The sequence below is a fragment of the Myotis nattereri genome, assembly GCF_964212035.1.
Source record: "Myotis nattereri genome assembly, chromosome: 3".
Taxonomy (NCBI): domain Eukaryota; kingdom Metazoa; phylum Chordata; class Mammalia; order Chiroptera; family Vespertilionidae; genus Myotis; species Myotis nattereri.
Window position 1 is genome coordinate 60,552,712 of NC_138077.1, and position 27,335 is coordinate 60,580,046.

Sequence of the window (27,335 nt, forward strand, 5' to 3'; positions counted from 1 at the left end):
AATTTTTACCCTTTGTTTGGTTAGTGTGGTATATTATTGCTTGATTTGTGTGTATTAAAACATCCTCGTGCCCCTGGAATAAACTCTACTTGATCGTGATGTATTATTTTTTAATGTATTATTGTGTTCGATTTGCTAGTATATTGTTTAGGATTTTAGCAACAGCAGCCATTACTCTTTAAAAATGGAAGATAATTCTTGTTTCTTGCCCTGTATTGATTAGCAGTACTTGGCCCTTACCCTTCGTGGAAAGTAAAATAAACTTCCTCTCTACATCTCTTCTTTTAGTTGTGAATTCTTTCACAGCCTATGTCATCAGCAAAACCCTAACAACTTCCTTCTTATTACTGTTTTCGCTGTATCCCAGAAGTTTTGATAATGTTGTAATGTCATTCTCCTTTGTCTTTATATATCTTTTGATCTCATCTTTTATTTCTTCTTTGACCCAGTCATTTTTTAGTAGTATGTTGTTTAATCTCCACATATTTATGGGTTTCTTTACTTTCTTTTTACAGTTGATTCTAATTTCAAGACATCATGGTCAGAGAATATGTTTGATATAATTTTAATTTTCTCGAAATAAATTCAATTTATTTGCTAGTTTTGTGACCCGACATATTGGTCTATCCTTAAGAATGTTCCATGTGTACTGGAGAAGAATGTATAATCTGATATTCTGGGATGAAAGGCTCTCTAAATGTCAATTATGTCCATTTGCTCTTGTGACCCATTTGGGCCAGTGTGGCTCCGTGGTTGAGCATCGATCCAGGAACCAGGAGGTCATGGTTCAATTCCTGGTCAGGACCCATGCCCAGGTTGCAGGCTCTATCCCCAAAGGGGGCATGCAAGAGGCAGCTGATCAATGATTTTCTCTCCTCATTGATGTTTCTATCTCTCTTGCCCTCTCCCTTCCTCTCTGAAATCAAATATATGTATATATAATTTTTTTAAGTGGGCAGAGGACCTGAAAATACATTTCTCCCAAGAAGACATACAAACAGCCAATAGATATATGAAAAGATGTTCAACCTTACTAGCAATTAGGGAAATGCAAATCAAAACTACAATGAGTTACCACTGCACATCAGTGTGGCCACTATCAACAAGACAAGCAATAAAAAGTGTTGGAGAGATTGTGGAGAAAAGGCAACCCTTATTCACTGCTTGTGGGGATGTAGACTGGTACAAACACTATGGAAAGCAGCCTGGTGATTCCTCAAAAAATTAAGAATAGACCCAACAACCCATCTCCTGGGTACATATTGGAAAAAGTAGAAAACATGCATTCGCAAAGATATATGCATTCCTATGTTCATTGCAGCATTATTCACAGTGGCCAAGACATGGAAACAACCAAAGTGTCCCACAGTAGAGAACTGGATAAGAAGATGTGGTACATATACACAATAGAACACTACTCAGCCATAAGAAAGGATGAAAAATTGCCATTTGCAACAACATGGATGGACCTTGAGAATATTATGCTAAATGAAATAAGTCAATCAGAAAAAGCTAAGAACCATAGGATTTTACTCATATGTGGGACATAAACTGAAATTCGTGAACACAAACAGCAGTGTGGTGATTGCCAGAGAGAACGGAATGAGGGGTGAAGGAGGTCCTAATATATGGTGATGGGAGAAGATTTGACTTCGGGGGGTGGGCACACAGTGTAATATACAGATCTTGTAATGTAGAAACCCACACCTGAAACCTATATGATCATATTAACCAATGCCACCCCAATAAATTTAGTAAGAAAATAAAATAAAATACAATGCCCTATATGCCGGGACGTTGTGCTACATTTTTACATACATCATTTCATTTAACATCCATTTTGAGTTAGAAACTCTCTTATTTGACAGATGAGAACACTGAGACTTAAAGAAAAATGGCTTTCCTACAGTCCCAAGGCTATGAAGCCACGTGACTGCTATTCCAAGCCAGTGGTCTTCTTCCAGAGGCAACTGTTTTAGCCACCACACTAGCTGCTTCGCCAACCTTGTTCCTTTGAACAAGGTATTTTCAAAGTAGGAACTATGAGGTCTAACACTAAAACAAAGCACTAGCAATTTTTTCCCTTTGAGAATTCAGTCATTTCACCCCCTCTAGACACTTTGTCAGCAACACTGAGAGAGGAAACAAAATTGGGCTGTTTCTTTAATAATGCTTATTTAATTCCTTTTTGTGAAATTTATCTTTTCTTTCAAATGACATAGAAATCATTTTTTTAAATTGTTTATTAAAACCAAACACTGCACCCTGGTTGGTGTGGCTCAATTGGTTGGAACAGTGGTAGGCAAACTGCAGCTCGCGAGCCACATGCGGCTCTCTGGCCCCTTGAGTGTGACTCTTCCTAAGCCTTAGGAGTACCCTAATCAAGTTAATAACAATGTACCTACCTATATAGTTTAAGTTTTAAAAATTTGGCTCTCAAAAGAAATTTCAATCATTGTACTGTTGATATTTGGCCCTGTTGACTAATGAGTTTGCCGACCACTGGGATGGAACATCATTCCATACACTGAAAGGTCTCAGGTTCAATTCCAGTTTAGGCACATACCTAGGTTGCAGGTTCATTCCCTGATCGGGGCACACATGGGAGGCAACCGATCAATGTTTCTCTTGCATCAATGTTTCTCTCTCTCTCTAAAAAATCAATGAAACTGTCTTCGGGCAAGGATTAAAGAAAAACAAAAGCCAAACACTACTACAAATGTAGGCCCATACTGTTACTAGGACCCAAGGGCAGGAGGGTTTCACAGACAATTTGCCTTACCTGGTTCTTTTCTCTCCTCCTAGAGATTCCAGAATACCCTTTTAAAGAGCTACAAGAATACATATACAATCTATAGAACTCAACTTTAATCTTTTGAGAAATTTTTAATTTACTGTTGTAAAATTCAGGAAAAAGATCTATTGATTGATCAATATAGATATGTCAAATACATATATTGACCAATATAAATATATGTATGTATTTAAATTTAAGGATAAATAAAGTGAGAGTACAACAGCCCAATTCTTGGTTTTATAAAAGGTGAGAACAAGTCACTGCCATTATAGGTGCTAGCCGTTACACCTATCATCAGCTATCCAAGGAGTAGTCCGACTACTGGCATTCAATGGGCATGGCAGCTCTCTTCAACTCTCCAATGAGTTTCAGGTCCAGAACATTTTCAGTCCTTGTCTTGTTTATCTGCTGATGAGGGGTTTCTAGGAAGATTTAGCAGTGCTTCAATTTTCTTAATATCATCCTTGGGTTGATTTTTCTGTAGGCTACTTTCAATTTCTTCAGGGAGGAGCTCAGTAATTTGTAATCTGGCTTTCCTATAATCAAAGAATGAAAAGAATATATCAAGTACTGTTCTGCTTCTTTAGTTCATAGAATTATTTTTTAAAATATAGCACTTGTCTTATTCTCCTTGCAACTTATGAGCAAACACTGTTCCTTGCACTTAAATACAATGACTTTCTTCTCCTGTTCCACTCACAAGCCAACTAGAATTTTCACATTACCAAGATGGCTATTGCTGCTGTGTCAGTAGAGTTCTTGCAGGAGCAACATGCAGGAGCTGAAGTACCCTAGCTAAGGTGTGAGCCTTGCAACCTGGTTATCCTCTTGCCCTCAGGATCAGGGTACATGAGTCCCCTGCCACTCTGTTAAACTCTCTATTGCAAGACCTTTCAGAAACTGCACAGAAGTTGTAACAATGGTAATCCTGGTACAGAAAAATCAGATGGGACAACACTATAGATGTATATATACACAAGGAATTAAAATATAATTTCTAAATAACAGGTCAGTTATTATTCTAAACCAAGCATTATTGTCTTCCTTTCTTTAAGTGATTATCAGGGTCACCTATGACTTTCTTTTCAACTCTTTACCATCACACTTGACCATTTCTTCTTCCATATGTCTATAGCTAGTTTTCTACACTTTCTACTCATGACAGCAATTTTTTAGACTCTCACTTTGCTTGATTCCCCTAGAGAAGTAGACAAAGATTCTTAACTATTTATTAGATTAATACTACTCAGAAATATATATATTTATATTCTATACATTTTTGTTACTATTCCCTTCTGCCAAAGTATTCTTTCATTCTGATAATTGTTTTCGTTTTTACCCATTATTGAGGTTTTTCATTTCTGAATAACTGATCAACTTCTCTAATTTTCTTTTTTTATTGTAATAATATTATTTGTTCATATTTTTCCAAATGCTAATTCTTCCATACTACATATGTCAGATTCAAATAGTCAATATACTTTCCCTATCTTTCCAACTCCTTTCCCAAAGTTTTCTTTTTAGAAAAAGAAGTCTCTTATGATATCTAAGAACTAGAAATGAGGTAATGCTTTCAATTCTTCATAACATTAAATTTTATGTTGGTATTCAGAAGTTTAAGTGCTTTATTCTAGAACCTACATGACCGCATATCCCATCCACTCTCTTAGTATGGAGAAGAGAACGGAACAAAACAAACATATATTGAATACTGTGGTGTGATTCTGCCCTTAGAATGACTGAGAAAACTGAGGGCTTAAAGTTAAGAAAAATATCTAAGATCATAGACTAATTAATAATCTAGCTAGAAGCATTGTTTTCAAGGTTTCATTGGCTCCAAAAATCAATGCTTTTTCTCCTATCCCACCTAAGTCATTAAGATACTGTTGTAATTGACTAGTTATCAATAATAGGAAAGGAACAAAGGGAAGTCAGGCCAGACATTATAGGTATGTCATTTGGGCAGCTTCACTAGGAAGCTGTAATTTCACACTCTCTGGGAGCCAACAAAGAGGAGACAGACACATGCCCAGTAAAGTTAAGGTGGCATAGGGAAGGTACTTGTCTGTCCGTCACACCTGGGAACAGAGATCTTTGGCCAGAATGGGCATGGCCATTGCAAGCCCACAAAAATTTGGGACTACATAATCTCCTAAACAAAGGAATTCTCTCTCTTGTTGCCTCTCTTGGCTTTCTAGCATTCGCCTATGTTTCCTCCATAGACATGTGGCCCTGTGGACCCCACATGCAATGGACTGATGGACTGCAGCAGGGAAACACAAGTTGAGCTGGCCTGATACTGACCTGGACTGTGCAGATGTGGAACAGAAACTCTGGACACTGGTTTTGATTTTAGCTCTACTGGAACCCAAGCTATACTTCTTCTATGGACTAAGGGAAATGGGACTTTGGAAACTCAGGGATTTAATTCCACACTAATAAAAATCACTCATTCTCCCATTCAAATCTCAGAAAATTCCTCTTCTCAGGATATTGCAAGAAATCCACCCCCATGAAGACCTAGTGGGGATGAGGACCCCCCACTTCCACCTGTAACACTTGGACAACAGTTTTACAGATATCAAGAATTCCCATGTCTCTGGGTGTGTTTAGCACAAATGGAAGTTTCGAATAAAAATCTGGGGGACTGCTTATCTACTCAACTATCAATGCAGCAGGTGCAGCAAATGTCATCTGAGGTACCCAGGAAGCTGAACCCTGACAATTATTTGTACAAGGAACACTAAATGGCAGCCCGTTATGTTGATCTTACAAAGAACCAGCATGAAGTCTGCTGTTAGTCTGACTACTGGCCCAGGGAATGACTACATGTAACCGATGAAAGTTTTCATCTTCCACAGTGGTATCCAGTCCATGTCCAGACACTACGTCTACCTAACTCCTCTGCATCCACAGCAAGAAGCAGAATCTTTTAAGTGGAGACTGAACATGTTCCACATTGTTTATAGATATATGTGTACACTGGGATACCACCTTTTACATAAAGCCAAGTAAAGTTCACTCACTGCTGTGCATTTTCTTTATATAATTTCCTTATGCAGTCGAAAATATAGGAAAAGAGAAAACATGCAACCAAAGGAAATTTACATTTTAACTTAAAAAAATGTATTTAAGGAAAGATCCTCATCAGATTAAAAATAAAATCAGTGTCTTCCATTTTTCTAATCTCCTTAATCAAAAAGATGAGAAGACCAGGTAGGGTGAAAGTTGAAGAGCTCAGTAAAAATAAACTTTTCTTTGAGCTGAATCGTTTAAGAGAACAGCACTATGAAAGGCCTAGTTTTAGCATGTTCCTTACCACTCTTGCAGTTTCAGCTCTTGGAGTACTTTTTTCTCCTTCTGTTTTCTCTCCTGAATCGTCTCACCACAGTACTTCTGGAGTACCATCAACAGGCTCCCGACAGGAGTACTGCGGAAGAAGCAGAGGGGAAGCTTAGGAAAAACAAGCCATTAGATCAGGCAAGATGTGAGCATCTCTGCTAAGACACGAGCAACACCAACTGAGCCACTTGTTCGCTGATAGGTACAGGAACATTTGACAGTTAAAGTGTCCCTGTTGAATAAAAAAAAAAAAAATCAAGGTAATTTCCTTCATGGTCTGAACAACAGAGAAAAACAGCAACGGTATCTTCTTAAAAGTAAGTGACATACATCTGGTCTATAAATTGGCTGTTTTTAATGAAAAATTAACCAGGAAAATATATATTTGTGACAAGCTCTAGTAAGTAGCTATATACTGAAGGTTTCTCAGAATAAAGTTAATATCTAGAATGGCACCAGATCCTCTCAGGAACAGGTATTTTTGGTTGGAGGAGGAATGCTACTAGCTTTTGGGGTTGAAACCACCAAAACATCCTAAAATTGAATCTCACCCACAATGCCAATAGTTATCTATTAAGAAACTGATTTACATAAAAATTATCACTGCAAGGAAGAGGGTTTCATTCTTGTTTTCTCAAAGAAAAGGATTTTTAAAAAAATGGTAGCATAGGTAAATGCCTGTACTCACCGTCTCCCACAGCCACATCAAAATTACAACTAAAATACAGAAAAACCATCATTCAGAACCACCTGAAATCTAGCTGAATGGAAGTCCTACAACTAGAAAAGTAAAGAAGAAAGCACATTGAGACTGGTAGGACGGGCGGAGGCCTGGAATGGGTTGGTTCGACACGTACATGTGGCAATTTTTTTAACCAGGAGGGATATCTCTGCTGCAGAGACCTCCTGTGAGGAGCAAAGAGTCCCAGCCCCACACCAGACCCCTCAGCCCAGGGTTCCAGTGCTGGGAAGAGAAGTCCCCATAACTGCAGGCTGTAAAAACCAGGCCTGGGGTGAGGTGGAAACCAAGTGGAGGAGAGTAATAGGGGGGGAAAGGGAGACATCTGTAATAATCTCAACAATAAAAATGTGTCAAAAGGGGTTTTTGGCTCTGATATAACTTAAATTTACTCTGGCTACAACTTAAGTAGGCTAATTTAAAAAATTATCTTTGCTAGGTGGAAATGATCATTAACAGATGAATGATGAAAATGTTAATACAATGGAATGTTACGCCACCTTAAATAAAGAGATCCTGTCATATGCTATAACATGGATGAATTTCAAGGACATTATGTTAAGAAAAATAAGTCAGTTACAAAAAGTCACATATGATTCCACTCATATGAGGTATCTAAAGTATTCAAAATCATAGAAACAGAAAACAGAAAGGTAGTTGCCAAAGGCTGAGGGGCAAGGAGAGGAAGAATTAGTGTTTAATGGGTACTGAGTTCCAGTTTTGCTAGATTAAAAAGTTCTAGAGATCTGTTGCATAACAATCTATACTAATAATAGAGGAATATGCAAATTGTCCAGGACACCATCACAGTAACAACCAGCAGGCTGCGTGGGGCCACAAGGCCGGCAGTGGGGTTAGCGAGGGATGACCAAATGACTGAACAGCAAGCTGTGTGGGGCGACCAGGCCGGCGGGGGGGGGGGGGGGGGGGGTAGTTGAGGGCTACCAGGCCAGCAGAGGGGGGCAGTTGAGGGCAACGAGGCCAGCAGGGGAGGCAGTTGGGGGCGACAAGGCCAGCAGGCAGAGGCAGTTAGGGGCGATCAGGCAGGCAGGCAGGTGAGCAGTTAGGAGCCAGCGGTCCTGGATTGTGAGAGGGATGTCCAACTGCCGGTTTAGACCCGATCCCTGGGATCGGGCCTAAACCGGCAATCGGACATCCCCTGAGGGGTCCCAGATTGGAGAGGGTGCAGGCTGGGCTGAGGGGATTTCCCCCCACACACACACGAATTTCGTGCACCAGGCCTCTAGTGTGAATATACTTAACACCTCTGAACTGTGTGATTAAATATGGATAAGACAGTAACTTATTTTTCCCCCACAATGAAAATAGTTTAGTTTTGTTGCTAGCTTCAACAATTCTTATATTAAGAACCTGGTATATTAACAATACAACAAAAATAATGTCAGCAATAGATTATGAAATGCTAAATTCAAAAAAAATTTAGTTAAAAAAAATCCATAAATTTATAGCGTTACCATCCCCTGAAAAGGGGGTGGGAAAAGGGAGTGGGCAGGAGGGGAAGGGAGAAACCTTTTGTTCAAGTGAATGCCATCTAAAAAGAACAGAAGAATGATGGAATAGCTAATCAATGTTTTGTCTTTGGAATAACTGATTACAGCATGAATCCTTAAAAATCACTAGAAGCAGCTGGAAAACAGGCTATTCACTGACTTGCACTCCCACAGAGTACTTAACCAGAATGGGAAAAAGATACCTATGCAGTAGAAAAATGTATTAGATACCCAATATGCATGCAGAATTCTAAAAAGTCTCCCTAAATTATCCTATCCTGATACCCCAACTGTGAATATGATGAGATATTATGCCCATGATTGTATTACATTACATGGTAAATTGATTTTACAGACATAATGAAGGTTATTAATCAGCTGAATTTGAGTCAGTCAAAAAGGAGATTATCTGTGTGAACCCTTCCCAAGCAAAGCTTTCTCTGGCTACTGTTAGAGTGGAAATCAGAGAGATTTTTTTTTAACATTTTTCAGTTTAATTTCTAATACAATAAATATAAATGACATAATTCACAAAAATAAAAGCACTTGGAGGCCCTCCATTGTTAAGTGTGTAAAGGAATTCTGAGCACACACCTTTGTGAGCCACTGGTCCAAAACATGAAGAAGTTACTGTGGATCTCAGCTTGAACCTGAAGGGCCTGGGCCAAACGGTGGCATTCAGACCTCTCTTGGTATTGATCGATGTCATCTATTACATAACATTTATTGAATGTTTGCTATCTGCCAGGGAGGTGAGGCTTGCTGTATTGTCAGGAGCCAGATCATGGGAAGCATTAGGTACTTGGCCAGGGTTTTGATTTTACCTGAAGGACTTCAGTACAATGGTTGCAATACCATTATTAGCAAGACCACAAGGTCCTGCTTCTTCTGAGCTCCAGCACCAGGGCGAGGCTTTGGGGGACCCAGACACATACGAGGAGGAACTGGATTGTCTGGCATCAGGGCAGGAACTCGAAGGTGGCTTTCTCCCAGACGGAGGTGCTGGCAGGGATAATTGTTCCTATGCTGCGAGCCCTGACAGCCATTTCTCAGTCAGAGATTTGAAGCATGAGAAGCATTCAACATGCTGGTTGCTAGTTTGAACATGGAGGGATACTGTGAGTTGGAATGTGAATGCCAATAAGGACTTCCCTCTTATTGCCACAAGGATTTTGTCAACAACCTGGTTTGGAAAGATTCTCCCACAGAGCCTCAAGGTAAGAGCCTGACTGGCCAATACCATGATTTTTGGCCTTGTGAAACCTTCAGCAGAGAACCCATTCAAGCCTACCCAGACTTCTGACCTACAGAACTATGATATAATAAATGGAACTTTTCTACATTAAAGGAATCTAAAAAGACACAATTACTAAATGCAATATACAAATGGATCCTGGGTTTAAAAAAACTTATATACACATAATATTGTAATAATTAAAAACTTTTAAATATAGAACCTATCTTAGATAACTGTATTGAACCAATGCTAAATGATGCAGTGTGATATCACTGGACAATGTTCTTTTGTTTTGTTTTGTTTTTAGGAAACGGTTCATTGGACAGAAGAATCTTCAGTGGATGGGATGTCATGGAAGCCAAGAAAAGACAGAGTTTCAAGACGGTGGAATTAGCCCTGGCTGGGTCGCTCAGTTGGTTATGTTGTAGGCAGTTAGACAGGAGCAGAGCAAGGATGATAGACCAGGTACAGAAGGTGTCAGGGTGGAAAGTCCCAGGGGACTTAGCCTCCACGGTGACTTTTCCTCCCCTAGCATATCAATGGTCCTGCAGTTTGGAACCCCTAACCTTTCCTCCCTCGAGATAAGATCTAGGCCTCAATTGTATTTCAGCTCCAGGCCCAGAAAAGCAACAAAACCAGACCACAACACCAGCTGGTTTGGCTCAGTGGATAGAGTGTTGGCCTGTGGACTGAAGGGTCCTGGGTTTGATTCCAGTCAAGGGCCAATGCCTGGGTTGCAGGTTTGATCCCCAGTAGGGGGCATACAGGAGGCAGCCAATCAATGATTCTCTCATTGATGTTTTCCACTCTCTCCCTCTCCCTTTGTCTCTGTAGTCCAGTAATGGCAAACCTATGACACACGTGTCAGAGGTGACACACGAACTCATTTTTTTGGTTGATTTTTCTTTGTTAAATGGCATTTAAATATATAAAATAAATAACAAAAATATAAATCTTTGTTTTACTATGGTTGCAAATATCAAAAAATTTCTATATGTGACACCGCACCAGAGTTAAGTTAGGGTTTTTCAAAATGCTGACATGCCGAGCTCAAAAGGTTTGGCATCACTGCGTAGTCAATAAAAAAATATATTTGAAAAAAAAAAAAAAAAGACAAAACCCCATGGCTTGTACACTGGACCAACGACATTGAATACTGACCTCCTGCCCTGGCACCAACCAATCCATCAGAGGAGACTTAGACCCTAGTATATTGGTAGTCATGTGGTTTGGACCAAGACCCCCTCCCTTTCCTCCCCAGAGATACCATCTATACCTCAGGTTGTATTGCAGCTCCAGGGCCAGAAAAGCAGCAAAACCAGCCTCAGGACCAGCTGCATTGAATAATGACCCTTTGCCCTGGGGAAGACCAATCAATCTGAAGACACATAGATCCTGAAAGGGGAAAACTGCTGAATATTCTATTGAGACCTTCCCCTGGGACCTCCCCTAAACTCTCCACCCTTAAAACCCCTAGGATGGAGGGCCCAGTGCATTCTCCCTCCCAAGAGCAGGCCCCTTTCCCTTCTCCCTCCCCCTCTCTGCCCCAGGCATGTTACCATTAGCTTCCTCACTCCCAAGCTCCAAGGGCCCTTCCTTTACCTCTATAACTTGTTCCTGAAGCCCTTTTCTTCTAGGAATTGCTTCTTCTTCCTCTGTGATTTACCAAATAAATGTTCTCTTACAGTTTAGGTCTTGGCTCTGAATTCTTTCCTAGCCAGAACTCAAGTATTTACCCAGTTGGTAAATATCTCCTCCTCTTCTATTTTCAGGGAAAGTTTGTGTAGAATTTACATTATTTCTTCTTTAAGTCAATTTTTCAAAACTTTATCAGTGAAGTCATCTAAGCTTTCTGTTTTGGAAAGTTTTAAACTATAAGATATATATATATATATATATTTTTTTTTTTAATTTAGGAGAGGAAGGGCGAGGGAGAGAGAGAGAAACATCAATGATGGGAATCATTAATCGGTTGACTCTTGCACGCTCTTACTGGGGATTGTGCCCTGACCAAACCGTGACCTCCTGGTTCATAAGCGATGCTCTACCAACCACTGAACAACACCAGCTGGGCTAAGATTGATTTTTTTTTTTTAATACACGTGGACTATTTGGATTGTTTGTTTCTTCCTCATGAGCTTTGGTAGTGTGCAACTTTTAAGGAATTTGTCCATTTCAGCTGAGTTGTAGGATATCTATATATATAAAAGCCTAATATGCTAAGTGTCCAACCATTCAACCAGTCACTAAGATGTGTACTGGCCACCAGGGGGCAGATGCTCTGACCAGTGGGTTAGCTTGATGCTGGGGACTGGCTGATCCGGACTGGGCGAGACAGGCTGGACATGCCTTGGAGCCCTCCTGCAGTCCCTCCCCAGCTGGCCGGCCCTGATCAGCCTCGATCGGTACTGGGCGAGACGGCCCCAATCAGCCCCAATCAGACTGGGCAAGACAGGCTGGACACGCCCTGGAGCCCTCCCGCAGTCCTTCCCCAGCCTCTAAAATATTTCTTCTAATTAATTTGCTTTCAATATGCATGGATTTGTGCACCGGGCTCCTAGTAAGGGCATAAAATATTCCCTAATATTTTTTTTCATACTTTACATGACCTCGGGATCATCAAGTTGTCCTCCTTTTTACTCCTATACTAGAGGCCCAGTGCACGAATTCATGCACAGTTGGGTTGCTCAGGATAGCCTGCAGGAATCAGGCCCCAGCTTGAGCCCCCAGCCTTGCAGCCCCAGCTTGCATACCCAGCCCTGCAGCCCCGCCTAGCACTCTGCCTTGGCCTGGCACTGCCCCCTCACCTGTTCCACCATCCGGCCTGCAGGGTGATTGGTTGAGACTGGGCCCCCTGCCCGGCTCCCTCAGTGCTTGGGACCTGGGCGGCAGCTCTGCCCCTCACCGCTGGTCACCATCTGCAGGGTAGATGGCAAGGCAATCGGGCCCACGCTCGCACCAGCCTTGGTCTGGTGCCGCCTGCTCACCTGCTCCACCATCCTGCTGTGTTCCTGCCCTCGTCAGGACCCATAGGGGCTGGCAGCACCTCCACTGCCCCCTGCTGCCAGCACCTCATCGCTGATGCCCGCCATGTTCGACGCCACCCCCTGGTGGTCAGTGCACATCATAGCGAGCGGTCGAACCCCCAGTCAAACTCCCAAGGGGACAATTTGTATATTAGGCTTTTATTATATAGAATTGATCATTTGTTTTCTCTTTTTTACTTGATTGGTCTAGTTAGCAGTTTATTAATTAATCTTTCTAAAGAACTTGATATTGATTCCATGATGTTTCTGTATTGATTTTGTTTTCAATTTTATTAATTGTAACCTCTCATCTTTATTATTTTCTTCCTTCTGCTTGTTTTGAATTTAATTTACTTCCTTTTACTAATTGATTAAGATGGAAGCTTAGATTACAGTGGGCCTTGACTTACAAGTTTAATTCATTCCGTGACGGAGCTCGTAACTCAAATTACTCGTATGTCAAAACAAAAAGTGAACGAGTGAGACACGTGATGCTGGGCTGATGTTGTGGCGTTAACTGTGACGTTCGCTGCGCCAACTAGTGGTGGGGTATCTGAAGCTGGCTTGTAACCCGAATTTTAGCTCACAACTCAAAGCTAAAAATCAGCGAAGAGACGGCTCGTATCTCGAAAAACTCGTTAGTCGGGACACTCGTAAGTCAAGGCCCCACTGTATTAATAATGACTTTCCTTCTTTTCTAAGACGACATAGGGGAAAATGTTAAAAAGTTAAAACAGTAAAATTTATGCTGTGTTTAGTGTCACTGAAGATAAAACTGCATTCTACATATAGGGTTATTTGTTCAATTTAGGCCCTTGTCAGGAACTAACTAAATCTTGCTTTCAAAAGGCCATATTAAATGTTTCTCTTTATCTATGTAATTCAGAAAGGTCATAAGGATAAAACACACCATAAAAAAGTTATAAAATTCTTGGCATTACACACTTTTAAAAAAGAGCATTTTTTTCAGAGCATACTAAAAACCAGCATCTGCCTAATATGGAACTTAAATTACTTTGAAGAAACGCCAAGGGACCAAAAAAAGGAGGGGTGGGGCTTTCTTTACATACCAAATCTATCACAGCCATCAACTTATAATGTAAGTACATCTGAAAGGAAGACCTCCATAAATGATGATAGTTTATGTTAGTCAAAGCATGGATACTTAAATACACACACACACAAATGGTCTATCAAGCCGTGGCCGGTTTGGCTCAGTGTATAGTCGGCTTGCGGACTGAAGGGTCCCAGGTTCGATCCAGTCAAGGGCACATGCCCAGGTTGCGGGCTCAGTCCCCAGTGGGGGGCGTGCAGGAGGCAGCCGTATCAGTGATTCTCTCTCATCATTGATGTTTCTATCCCTCTCTCCCTCTCCCTTCCTCTCTGAAATCAATAAAAAAATATATTAAGAATATATGTATGTGCGTGTGTGTGTGTGTGTGTGTGTGTGTGTGTGTGTGTATATATATATATATATACACAAAAACAAAACAAAAACAAAAATGGTCTATCAGGTCGTAGCTGGTTTGGCTCAGTGGATAGAACGTCAGCCTGCAGACTGAAGGGTCCCAGGTTTGATTCTGGTCAAGGGCACATGCCTGGGTTGTGGGCTTGATCCCCAGTAGGGGGAGTGCAGTAGGCAGCCGATCAATGATTCTCTCGCATCACTGATGTTTCTATCTCTCTCCCTTTCCCTCTCCCTTCCCCTCTGAAATAAATAAAAATAAAATTAAAAATGGTCTATCAGCAAGAACAGCTTGGAGGTATGACTCATCTACCATAAATTCAACTCTTTAAAGTGTATAATTTAGTGTTTTTTCATGTATTCATGCAATTACCACTGCTAACTAATCCCAGAACATTTTCATCACCCCCAAAAGAAAACTCATACCTATTAGCAGTCAATGGGCTGCTTCCCACATATACACCCTGACCAGAGATTGAGCTGGCAACCTGGGCATGTCCTCTGGCCAGGAATCCATCAGCTACCTTTCAGTGCACAGAATGACCCTCAACCAACGGAACCACACTGGTCAGGGCACATATTTGCCTCTTCTAGATACTTCATATAAGTAGAGTAGTACAACATGTGGATTTTTGTCCTGGGTTTAATCAAGGATTACTCATATTGTGGTGTGAATCAATACCTCATATTTTTATGACTGAATATTATATAGTATAGTTATACCACATTTTGTTTATTTATTGTCACTGAACAATGTTCTTATCCTGGGAGATACACACTGATGTATTTAGGGATGTAGAATTATGAGGTCTCAAATGGTTTAATTGAAAAGAAAAGGAAATATACACACATTCACATATATAGAGAGAGATGGACAACAAGTATGGCAAAATGTTAACAATTGGTGAATTTAAGTGAAGGGACATATGGGTGTTCAATGTATTAATTCATTCAATGTACTTTATTGTAGGTTCAGAATTTTCGAAAGTAAAAAGTAAGACTTTTTTTAATTAATTAAACTAAACAAATAAAGCTGAAACTTTTTAAATAGAATGTGCTTAATTTTCTTATTCCTTTTTCCTGCTCATTATAAGGACCTTTGTTCAAACTATAAAGAGTTTCAGATGTTCGTGATATTTAAAGAGTTTTCACCCAATGAAAACTGGAAGTAAATGAATAATTGGGGTAGAATTAGAATTGGAGAGTCAAAGTTACTACCAATATAAGACTAGAGATCTTTGTTCTTTAGAAATGAATGAGATGTTTAACAGGCCAGGCATTAATGAAAGTTGTGTTAATTCAGAATCAAACCATGTTAACACTTACCCTAGCAAGGCGCCAATTATGCCACCAGCTACGAAACCAGGCAGACCTAAATTTATTCTAAAAAGGCTTCCTGTGACAGCTATTTAAACAAACACAGAAAACAAACACAGAAAAACAGTATTATTAAGTCATCTTTAAGCACTAGAATTCTATTTTAAAATTATTTCTTCTATAAAAAGGACATAAATACCTATAGTAAGCTTTCTGACCCCAACATTAATATACTACTACAACGTAGACTTTCTGAGTTTAAAATGCCAATATAGCTAGCGTCTCTTCTATTCTGCAGGTTCAAAGAAAGAAATTTTCCTTTACAAAACTAATTCCTCAGTGTGTTCCATGGATCCAACCTCTTCTCATTTTGCTTCATTTTTGTCTGCCTCCCCCTTAAAAATCTGTAATCTCTTCACTTCCACCTTTCATTTCTTCCTTCTTCAAGGAAAGCTTTCCCCAGATAAACAAAAACCGCTGCAGCTTATGCCTTCCCCCTTTCTGTACTGCCAGGCTACACCTCTCAGGCAGGCCTTAAAACGTGCATCTGGCTTACCATGCCACCTGGTGGCTGCTGCACATGTACTGTTTCCTTCCTACTAAGATTGTACATCCAAAACGGTCATTCATTCTCCCCTTTTACTATGTACAACACAACTAATGGCATCTGAGGTGAAAACATTTTTAAATATAACACTTGTGTCCTAGCAGGGTTAGCTTAGTGGGTAGAGCATCAGCCTGTGGACTGAAGGGTCCTGGGTTCAATTCTGGTCAAGGGCACATGCTCAGGTTGAGGCAGCCGATCACTGATTCTCTCTCATCATTGATGCTTCTATCTCTTTCTCCCTCTCCCTTCCTATCTGAAATCAATTAAAAAAAATAGAAAGAAGGAAGGAAGGAAGGAAGGAAGGAAGGAAGGAAGGAAGGAAGGAAGGAAGGAAGGAAGAAAGAAAGAAAGAAAGAAAGAAAGAAAGAAAGAAAGAAAGAAAGAAAGAAAGAAAGAAAGAAAGGCTGATTAAGTAGGGGCTGAACAAAATTAGTTCTGGGGGTGGGGAAGGTGGGTTCAAGAAGAGGGACCAGCCCTAGCCAGTTTGCCTCCGTGGATAGAGTGTTGGGCTGCAGACCAAGGGGTCCCAGGTTAAATTTTGGTCCAGGGCATGTACCTTGGTTGCAGGCTTCTCCCCAGCCCAGGCCCCGGTCCGGGCACATACATGCAGGAGGCAACCAGTCAATGTGTTTCTCTCACACTGATGTTTCTCTCTGTCTTTCCCTCTCTCTTTCACTCTTCCTAAAAATCAATGGAAAAATATCCTCAGGTGAAGATTAGCAAAACAAAAAAAAGAAGAAGAAGAAGAGGAGGGACCAATACATGTAAAGCAAGAATATCCTGGGTTTAGGAAATCCAAGTAGATTCATAAGCCTGAAGCAAGAGTGGTGCATGGGGCCAGATCAAGAATCAACATTACAGTGATGGGAACCTGCGGGAGAATCTCAAGCAGAAAAGTATTATGATCATATTCATATTTTAAAATTAAGACAACAGAGGAGGTGGAATGACAAGATTAGAAACAGGGAAAACCTAATAGTAGCAGTAGGAACAAAGAGAAGGTGAGAGAGTGCATATATATTTAAGGAATATAAATGATTGGTCCATAGGAAGTTTGGAAAGAAATAAAGGGAAGAGCCATCATTACTTGATTTCCACTTTTAGAATTTAACAGGGTAGACAACAGAGAACATAATAGAAGAACCAAGAATGGAAGTGGGGGGAGGAAGACAAGAATTTGGTTTGAATATAAACATTTGAGCCTTCAGAACATGTAAAACTGTCCACAAGGTCAAAAAGGGCAAGTCCTAGCTACTTCAATGTTATTAATGTCTATTTCTAATTTCATATTTAAAAATGTTTTCATTAAAATGTTAAGTTCAGCCCTAGCCAGTTTGGCTCAGTGGGTAGAGCAGTGGCCTGTGGATTGAAGGGTCCAGGGTTCAATTTCAGTCAAGGGTAATGCCCAGGTTGTGGGCTTAATCCCCGATATGGGACATGCAGGAGGCAGCCAATCAATGATTCTCTCTCATCACTGATGTTTCTATCTCTCTCTCCCTTTCTCTTCCTTTCTGAAATCAATAAAAAAAACACATTTAAACAAATGTTAAGTTCAAAGTATATATACACGTGTTTGTCTGTGCATGTATAGGACACATAGAGAAAGAGAGAGTATATTCAAAATAGAGCACAAATGATAGAGTAAATGGGCTAAAATATTAATAGCTGAATCTCTGTACTAAAGGGTACTGATCATGGTGCTCCTTGTATCATTTTTATTTTTGTAACTTTCTATAACCATGAAATTATTTCCAAATTAAAAGAAAAAAATGTATGTGCAATATATGCGGGTTTTTGTATGTGAGAGAATGTACATAAGTTAGTGTCTGAGTATATACGGCAGGTAACTTCATCTACATTTCTGAAAATAATACTTTAATACAGTAAGCCCTCCCTATCACGGTTCCACATCTATGGAGTCAATCAACTGAAGATTGAAAATATTTGGGGGGAAAAAATCCCAGGAAATTCACAAAAGCAAAAGTTGAGTTTGCCACACGCGGAGCACTATGTTGAATCCACGCGAATGAAGTGATGTGCAGGCATACCCTGTAGCCCACGTGTAAACACTGTGCCAGTTTACATAAGGGACTTGAACATTTTCAGATTTTGGTATTCACAGGAAGGGGGGAACCAGAGGGGAATAATGTCCTGGAATCAACCCCCCACAGATACTAAGGGATGGTTGTACTTTTGTTGTTGTTGTTGTTGTTGTTGTAATTATCTACCAGAGGTATAGAGCTTTAAAATAAAATCCAAACTCTTACCATGAAAAATCTGGCCCCTTTCTACTGTACCTCACCAATTTCATCTCAAGCCACTCTTACCCTCATTCACCCTGCTCCTGAGAAACATTCCCTCTGCCTAGGCTACACTTCTTTGCAAGTCTTGCTCCTTCCCATTCTTAAGGTTTTGGCTTCAATGTCACTTCCTCAGAAAGGCCTTCTCTGATCACTCTGTCCACTTAGATCCCACTGCCCCACCTATCTGGTACTTTCCATCATAACAACCTGTTTTTCCCCATATACATTAGACCAGGGGTGGGCAAACTTTTTGACTCGAGGGCCACAATGGGTTCTTAAACTGGACCGGAGGGCCGGAACAAAAGCATGGATGGAGTGTTTGTGTGAACTAATATAAATTCAAAGTAAACATCATTACATAAAAGGGTACGGTCTTTTTTTTCAATAGTTTTGTACATTTCAAACGGACCGGATCCGGCCCGTGGGCCGTAGTTTGCCCACGGCTGCATTAGACTGTAACGCTCCATGAAAGCTCAGACCTTATCTGCTTTGTTCACCAAGTGTACCAAGGATTAAGCCTAATACTCTCTATACTAGTACATTTTGCACGAATGTTGAATAAGCCAACTAAAGAATTCAGCAGCTGTGACTTAGGTCCTGACATATTTCCCAAACCATATTTGAGATTGAAAAACATAAACAAGAACAAACATGTCCTACCTCCTGCGATGATAAAATGGCTTAGGGCATTTTTATCTCGGTATACATTTAGACCAGTGTTCACTGTGCTGGAGAGACGACAGGAAGAGGAAAACATAATTTGAAGCATAACCCATTTACCTTCTGGAATGCACCTTTCACTAAAGACATCTGTATTATTTCAGAAGAGCCTACTACACCCATCCCTGGCCCCAGTCTAGTCCTGACCTGTGTCTCAGACTGTTAATATAACACGGGCTTTAGGAGGACCTTCTACTACAGAAGGAACAAATTCGGGAATAAATAGTCACTTAAAAATAGAAGCGTAAGGAAGAGTTTTGCAGAGTTTCTCTTACTAAGAAACCTTGTATCTATTTTGATACTAGTTGGTTCACCTCCATTCATCAATGGGAAAACTACAACTGGACCAGTCTTCTACACAGATAACACTATTGGGGAAAAGGTATTATGAATCATTTTCATGTAGGTGTTCAGTTTTCATAATCCCACTTAAAAGATGTGCTGATAAAAGAATACCAAGACCCTGTGTCACAATTCAGAGAGAACTTACTTGAATATAGTCACAAACACTGCAGTTCTCCAGCTCCAGCGCCAGCCGTATCGGATGAAGCCTCGCGTGGCAGCACGATGTGCAGATTGCTAAAGTTAATAAAAAGGCTGTGAGGTTCCAAGACACCTTGGTACTTTCCTTATTCTAAAACTGTGGTGGAGGAATGTCAGCTATGGACTAGGCAGGGACACCTAAACAGAAACAATAGAAAATCTGTAGAAATATCATTCATTCAGTATTGTAGCTTAAGCAAAAGTCCCAGGTGCATCCTATTCTATCAGGAGATAGAAAAGAAACTAAGAATTTGCCAGTGTCAACCAAGTAATCCATTAGTTAAATATCACTGAGAATCTACATAGCAAACACCACAACAGCTATAAAATCAGTATTAGATATGATTCTTTTCCCCCAAGAAATCTTGATGAGGCCCTGGCTGGGTAGCTCAGTTGGTTAGAGGATTGTACACACCAAGGTTGCAGTTCAGTCCCCGGTCAGGGCACATATAAGAATCAATCAATAAATGCATAAATCAGTGAAATAATGAATCAATGTTCCTCTTTCTCTCTCCCCCTGCCCCTTCCTCTGTCTGTAAAAATCAATAAAAAAATTTTTTTTAAAGAAATCTTGGGGACAAGAAAAACATAAAATAAAGAACTGAGTAAGTGGTACATTAAAGGGTAAGGATTAAAGTAATACATAAGTGTAGGAAAGGAGCAGAGGAAGGAAAAAAACATAATTTACTGACCACATTCTATGTAAAAGTTGTGTTAACATATTACCTCATTTAATCTTTTTTTAAAAAAATATATTTTTATTGATTTCAGAGAGGAAGGGAAAGGGAGAGATAAAAACATCAATGATGAGAGAATCACTGATTGGCTGCCTCCTGCATGCCCCCTACTGGGGATCAAGCCCGCAACCCAGGCACGTGCCCTTGACCAGAATCAAGCCCAGATGCTTCAGTCTGTAGGCCGACCCTCTATTTACTGAGCCAAATCAGCTAGGGCACCTCATTTAATCTTTACAAAATTTTCTTCAGGCAGGCATTTTAATGTTAACTAAAGTATATAGAGGAAGTTTCTAACCAATAAGGAATAAAGTCAGAATTGGAAGGTAGGTTGTCTGTCTCCACAGTCCATTGTTACTAGACCAACATTAAAACAGATCTGGTATCTATCTATATAAAAGGCTAATATGCAAAGTGTCCCCACAGGAGTTCGACTGGGAGTTCTATCACTTGCTAGGACGTGCAATGACTACCAGGGGGTGACGCGGAACAAAGGAAGGCCCTGGCCAGCAGCCGGCAGCCAGGGAAGGGAGGCCCTGGCTGGAAGCCAGAAGGCCCCAATTGACCCTGATCACCGGCCAGGCCAGGGGACCCTACCCATGCACGAATTTCATGCACTGAGCCTCTAGTAATATATAATATTGTGAGAATAAATATTTCTGGATTTTTAGAGAATCTGAGAGAATCTCTGATTCCAAACTACTATATGATATTGGGCAAGTCAAAACCACTCTGAAGCTCTAGCTGGTTTGGCTCAATGGATAGAGCCTCGGCCTGCAAACTGAAGAGTCCCAGGTTCAATTCCAGTCAAAGGCACATGCCCAGGTTGTGGGCTCGATCCCCAGTAGGGGGCATGCAGGAGGCAGCCAATCAATGATTCTCTCTCATCATTGATGTTTCTATCTTTTTCTTCTTCCTTCCTCTCTCTGAAATCAATAAATATATTTAAAAGAAAAACACTCTGAAAAGTATCTGTATGAACACATGGCTTTTAAAAAGTAGGTAGATATAGATGTATATAGGAATGTGTACATGAATATAAATATCACACACATGTCCTGTGTCTGCCTAGGGCTTAGAAGCCATGACATCTCAGTAGCAATGACCCTATTTAGCACCAAATCTTGGTTTTTAAGTACCATTTTCCACTAAAAAAACAAAAAACTAGAGGTCCTTGGTGAAATGGCTCATTCCAATTTGAAAAGTAAAGGAATAGCCAGGAGCACCTTGCTGTGCCAAGAAGTAAAGGGGTGCTCAAAGAATGATGGGACATATCAAAAAGACACAGGGTCTAGCTTGAAAGGGTTCCAACTGTCCACATGTAGGCCAATTTGGGTATTAAAATAAATGATAATGGATTATAAACCTACAGAATAAAATAAGAAACCAGGAGTCCACTCTGAATTAAATAGAGAGATAAATAAATAGAGAGAAAATGAAAGCTCTTGCTGATAGTAGAATACTAACCAATAAATGTAGATGGGATGATAGAATTAGAAAATGGCCATTTGACAACCACCACAGCAATAACTGTTTTAACATAAGAATCATTATTGAATGCTAAAGCTAGAAGGTAGACGTTTGATGAAAAATAGGATATTTGCATAGTCTCAAAGTATCTAATAAGTATTCTTAAGGTAACAGAGGGTAGTGGTTTTCAACCTTTTTCATTCCATGGCACACATAAACTAATTACTAAAATACTGCAGCACACCAAAATATGTATTATATTTGTTGCTGATCTGACAAAAAATAAAAAGGTATAATTTTTATTCATTCACATTGAATGACTTTATTGTTGTTGGCCGTTGTCATTTTTTTAATTTGATAACCTAAAGGAAAAGAGGTCAGTGCCCCTAAGTAGTCAGGTATTGCATGTTTTAAAAATTCTTGCGGCACACCAGTTGATACAGGGGAAAAAACAGTAATTTTGTGGTGGATAAACCTTGCAGAGATAATCTTAACCAAGTGTCTAAAGTAAACATCACCAATAAAGGGACAAACAGATAGCATGGACTGTGATATATATTTCCTAAGAAGGATACAACATCAATTCAAGGGTATTCCTGTTAAAACATATAACCAGAATCTAATCATAAAAAAAAAAAAAAATCAAACAAATCCAAATAGAGGTAAATTCTACAAAATATATAACCCACAATCTTCAAAAAATGTCAAGGTCAAGAAAGTCAAAGAAAGACAGAGAAACTTCCAGATGGAAGGGGACTAGAGAGGCATGACAGGCAAATTCAACATTTGAATCTAGTATTAGATCCTGGCCCAGAAAATCTTATTTATTTACTTACTTTTCAAATAGATGATATTAATGGGACAACTAGCAAAATTTACATAAAGTTTATAGATAATATATACTCTTATCAGTATAATTTTCTGATCTGCAAAATTATTTAAGAGATGTCCCTTTTTTCAGGAAATAATGTTGAAGTATTCATCCTGTCTATAACTTACTCTCAAGCAGTTCACACACAAAAATAATAGTAGGCATTACACAAAGAAAAAATAATAAAGAAAATAAGTGGTAAAATGTTAACATTTGGAGAATCTGGGTGAAAGGTATGTAGGAATTCTTTGTACTTTTTAAAGTTTATGTCTGACATTAATTTTTAAAAAAACAAAAACTCTCTGAGATATAACTTCCTCACTAGCACAACAGAATTGATACACAGACCTAACAAATGAGTTACTACCCTATAAGCTATAAAGTTATAAATGTTAATTATTGTTTTAGTGTGAAGTAGTGTACTCCATGGAGGATTTGTGAATAGGATAAATATGCCACAACTGAGCCTTGATGATTTAGCAGATCAGAAATCTTTTTCAGAAAATAGAGTTATAGCCTGGGCCGCTATGGCTCAGTTGGTTGGGTGTTGTCCCATGCACGAAAAGGTTGTTGTTTTGATTCCCAGTCAGGGCACATGCTTGGGTTATAGGCTCAATCCCCAGTAGGGGGCATGCAGAAGGCAGCCTCTAGATCAGTGATGGCGAACCTATGACACGCAAACTCGTTTTTTTGGTTGATTTTTCTTTGTTAAATGGCATTTAAATATATAAAATAAATATCAAAAATATAAGTCTTTGTTTTACTATGGTTCCAAATATCAAAAAATTTCTATATGTGACACTGCACCAGAGTTAAGTTAGGGTTTTTCAAAATGCTGACACGCAGAGCTCAAAAGGTTCGCCATCACTGCTCTAGATGTTCCGCATTCACTTTGACGTTTCAGTCTCTCTCCTCTAAAAATCAATAAAAATATTTAAATTTTTAAAAAGAAAGAAAATAGAACTATTGTGGTGATCTCTTCCAAAGATAAGTGGTCTGCCAGGCCATGTGTATGCACGTTAGCACTAGTACTTCCATTGTTACTAAGGATAGACTTTGTTTCTTTACTCTGACATCCTTAACCCTCCCAACCTACCACCCAACTGAATAAGTCTAAAGTGAATTGCTAAATTAGTGTGCCCTCAAATAAATTTAGAACACCAGTACCTACCACAGCATCAAACCGGTTATAATAAACTTCTGCTTGGCTCTGCTCAATGTAGCGTTGTTTAGCATGTATAAAAGCTGGTACTCCCCCATATACCCAGCCAATGATGCCTCCTGTAATGGCGGCCTTATAAATATTCTCAAGTTCCTTTGAATTTCTCTGCCGTTCACTAAAACATCAACAACAACAAAAGTTTGGGATTAGTATATGCATACTGCTCTCCAAAAGATAGTATGATAAGAATTATCCCAAAGGCTAACACAACCACATTTTAAATTATGGGCTGAACCAATTAAATCCTCTGATGCATTAAATAGTGCAGTTATAAGTAACTCAAATTTCAGCCAAAACTAATTTATGCTGTTAGAAATTAGGCTGGTTACTCTTGGGAAGGTAGTGACTGAAAGGGGCGCAAGAGGAGCTTCAGGGATGCTGGTAACAAGTCTCTTCGTGTTGGGTTTATAAAAACCCACTGATCAATATACTTATATGTTTTTCTAGATGCATTTTATACTCCAATAAAAAGGTTTTTGTGGAGTTTTTTAAAATATATTTTTACTGATTTCAGAAAAATGAGAGGGAGAGACAGAAACATCGATGACAGAGAATCATTGATTGGCTACCTCCTGCCACTGGGAATTGAGCCTGGGTTGCTGGAATTGAACTGTGACCTCCTGGTTCATAGTTTGATGCTCAACCACTGAGCACTCTGGCCAGGCTAAAAAAGTTTTTTTTAAAGGTGTTTTTATTTAATGACTATTACAACTCTACTATACCTTCTAGAAAGAGGAAGAATTTGAGTTGGATGTAGAGATCAATATTTCTTTTTTTTAATTTTAAGCTTTTTTAAAAAAATATATATTTTATTGATTTTTTACAGAGGAAGGGAGAGAGATAGAGAGTTAGAAACATTGGTGAGAGAGAAACATCTATCAGCTGCTTCCTGCACATCCCCCACTGGGGATATGCCCGCAACCCAGGTACATGCCCTTGACCGGAATCGAACCCGGGACCTTTCAGTCCGCAGGCCGACGCTCTATCCACTGAGCCAAACCGGTTTCGGCAATTTTAAGCTTTTAAAAATTACACACATATGGAATTTTAGGTCAATGTATGCAAGAATGAAACCTTAGATGTATAAGAAAAAAATTTTAAACCCTATCTTTTTTAATACTTCAGGTTTTATGACTGTTAACTGACCCGCAGTCACGTCACAGGCAATGTGAACCTTGGTTTCCTCATCCATGATGGAGGGGAGCATGAAAGTTACACTAGATTATCTTTCACATTTCTTTCATTCTGTGGTTTATAAAGCTGATCAAAATAACCCTCTTCTGTTATATACTACATAGGCTCTATCACAAGTATCTCAAATATTGGAAGGACTGACGAATGAGAAAGGCTAACTCATCTTTAAAATAAATATGACGAGCCCTAGCTGGTTTGGATCAGTGGATAGAGCATCAGCCAGCGGACCAAAAGGTCCTGGGTTCGATTCCGATCAAAGGCACTCCAGGGCACATACCTTGGTTGCAGGCTCTTCCCCAGCCCGCCCCAAGCTGGGGCTCCTGCAGGAGGCAACCAATCGATGTGTTTCTCTCCCATCGATATTTCTCTCTGTCTTTCCCTAACTCTTCCACTCTCCCTAAAAAAAAAATCAATGGAAAAATATCCTCAGGTGAAGATTAACAAAGAAACAAAAACAAATAAAAATGATGAAGCCAGCAGGAGTGGCTCAGTTGATTGATTGTGTCACTCTATGCACTGAAAGGTTGCCAGTTCCAGTCAGGGCTCACAGGGAAGGCTACTGATCAGTGTGTGTGTGTGTGTGTGTGTCTCCCTTCATCTCTCTAAGCATGTCCTCGGGTGAGGATTAAACAACAACAAAAAGATGATAAAATCCAAACGTAGTTATTAAATATAATTCTGCCAACTCCCTTGCCCCAACTATATACCTCTTAGCAACATAATAAAGTTTCAAAGTTAATTTAACCACTTGACAACACAGTGTAGTATTGTAAAAAAACTTCATGAAAGGGCAAACTTTTCACCAATAACTGATGAATAGGTTAAATGAATCAAAGAATGAATGAAATATCTGGAGTTTTTCATTAAAAGTAATTCAATTCAAAGGATTATATCTTATTCTGAAACTTTCTTATGTGTTAACCCAGCTGATATCTTTTATATGATGATGACACAAGTGGTGCTATTTTACACATTCCTTATGTGGCAGAATAAAAATTTTACAACTCTCCGCCTATCTCTCCAACTTCCACCTTTTGGCGGGGAGGGGAGCTACTGGTCATGAAACAGAGACGTTTGGGATCAAGTGAAATCCAAAAAAAAAACAGTGGAGTGGGATCCTGCAGATATGGGTTCCAGAGTCAATTATGACACCAATTAGTTCGGTCCCGTTCTTCTAATCTGCAAAACCAGGGTATTACACTAAAACTATATTCCCTTAATATGCCTATAAGCTCTGACTTATGAGTCTTACCCTAATCGTTTGAAAGCCGTCCTGTCACCTACACAACTTCCAAATGGACATGACAGGATGCAAGCTCGGGGTGCAAATACAGGAAGCCCAAACCCCATTTAAAAACAAACCACACCACCCTGTGGTCCTCAGCCGCGGGATAACCCCATGCTGCAGCCCCGCCCAGACCCCAAGCACTGTTACTCTTTGGCAAACAGCTCCCGGAGGCGGTCCCATCCAGACTCCAGGGGCTGGGGTCCTGGGACGTATGGAGACGGTAGCTTCTGGTCCTCCACAAGGACCTCCGGGTCGGCGGCTACAGAACTGGTGGCCACGGCCTCCGCAGCAAAGACCCGAGGGAAAGGACCCAGCGTCCAGAGGATGCTCCTCGGCACCGGCGGCCGCTGCTCCATGGCCGTCCCCGAACCTGCGGACAGACACCAGCTTGGTGATCGGGCCTCTCGGGGACGCCGTGGGAGGGCAGCCAGGAGAAGTGCAAGAACGAGAGGGTGAACGCCGGTGCCTGGCTGCGAACTTCTCCACGTCCCCGGTCCTGACCATCGGGACCCGGCTTCACTTTGGAGGTCCTTGGGCACACGAGACAGGAAGTCCTGCCCCAACCAGGGCAAAGGCCAAGGGGCGGGGCGACGGCAACCGCACTTCCGGTCTGAGGCGCGACGGAACTCAGGAGTCCGGAAGTAAGTTAGCGGCGAGTAGCCACGCTCAGCGCCTCTGGCCCCGCCTCCGGCCCCGCCTCCGAGGGCTACGAGGGCCCCGCGTCCTCGTCTCCGGCTGGTTCCTGGGGCAGATGTGGTCGCAGATTGGCATAATTTAGCGTATTTAACACCAGAAAAGCCACAGAGATGAATAGGAAAGTGCAATAGTCAATACAAGTGGAGCACGGAGAGAGGAATTTTGTGCAAAAACAAGCTCAACCCACCCTATCCCGGCAGGAGGAGCCTCCTGGGCTAGGTCCACACACACTCCTGCAAGTTCTGGTTTCCAG

General features: G+C 40.4%; 2 protein-coding genes across 3 annotated transcripts in view; one reads left to right on the top strand and one right to left on the bottom strand.

Annotated features, from left to right (window-relative positions):
• Positions 1-5,862, top strand: part of CD80 (CD80 molecule) — a 47,580-nt gene extending 41,718 nt beyond the window's left edge. The window contains exon 7 of the mRNA XM_081086459.1: positions 5,020-5,862. The gene's annotated coding sequence lies outside the window, so the exon portion shown is untranslated. The remainder of the gene's footprint in view (positions 1-5,019) is intronic.
• TIMMDC1 (translocase of inner mitochondrial membrane domain containing 1) lies at positions 1,516-26,921 on the bottom strand. 2 transcript variants are annotated; one of them, XM_081086460.1, is made up of 7 exons: positions 26,534-26,921; positions 23,854-24,019; positions 19,555-19,643; positions 19,005-19,072; positions 15,444-15,522; positions 6,117-6,227; positions 1,516-3,333 (listed from the first exon to the last, which is right to left on the bottom strand). In XM_081086460.1, the coding sequence occupies exons 1-7, from the start codon at positions 26,740-26,742 to the stop codon at positions 3,183-3,185; spliced, it is 873 nt and encodes a 290-aa protein (XP_080942586.1). In that variant the 5' UTR covers positions 26,743-26,921; the 3' UTR covers positions 1,516-3,182. The 2 variants fall into 2 exon arrangements, with proteins under 2 accessions (XP_080942586.1, XP_080942587.1); XM_081086461.1 differs by lacking the exons at positions 15,444-15,522; positions 19,005-19,072.
• Between the last annotated feature and the right edge of the window lie 414 nt (positions 26,922-27,335).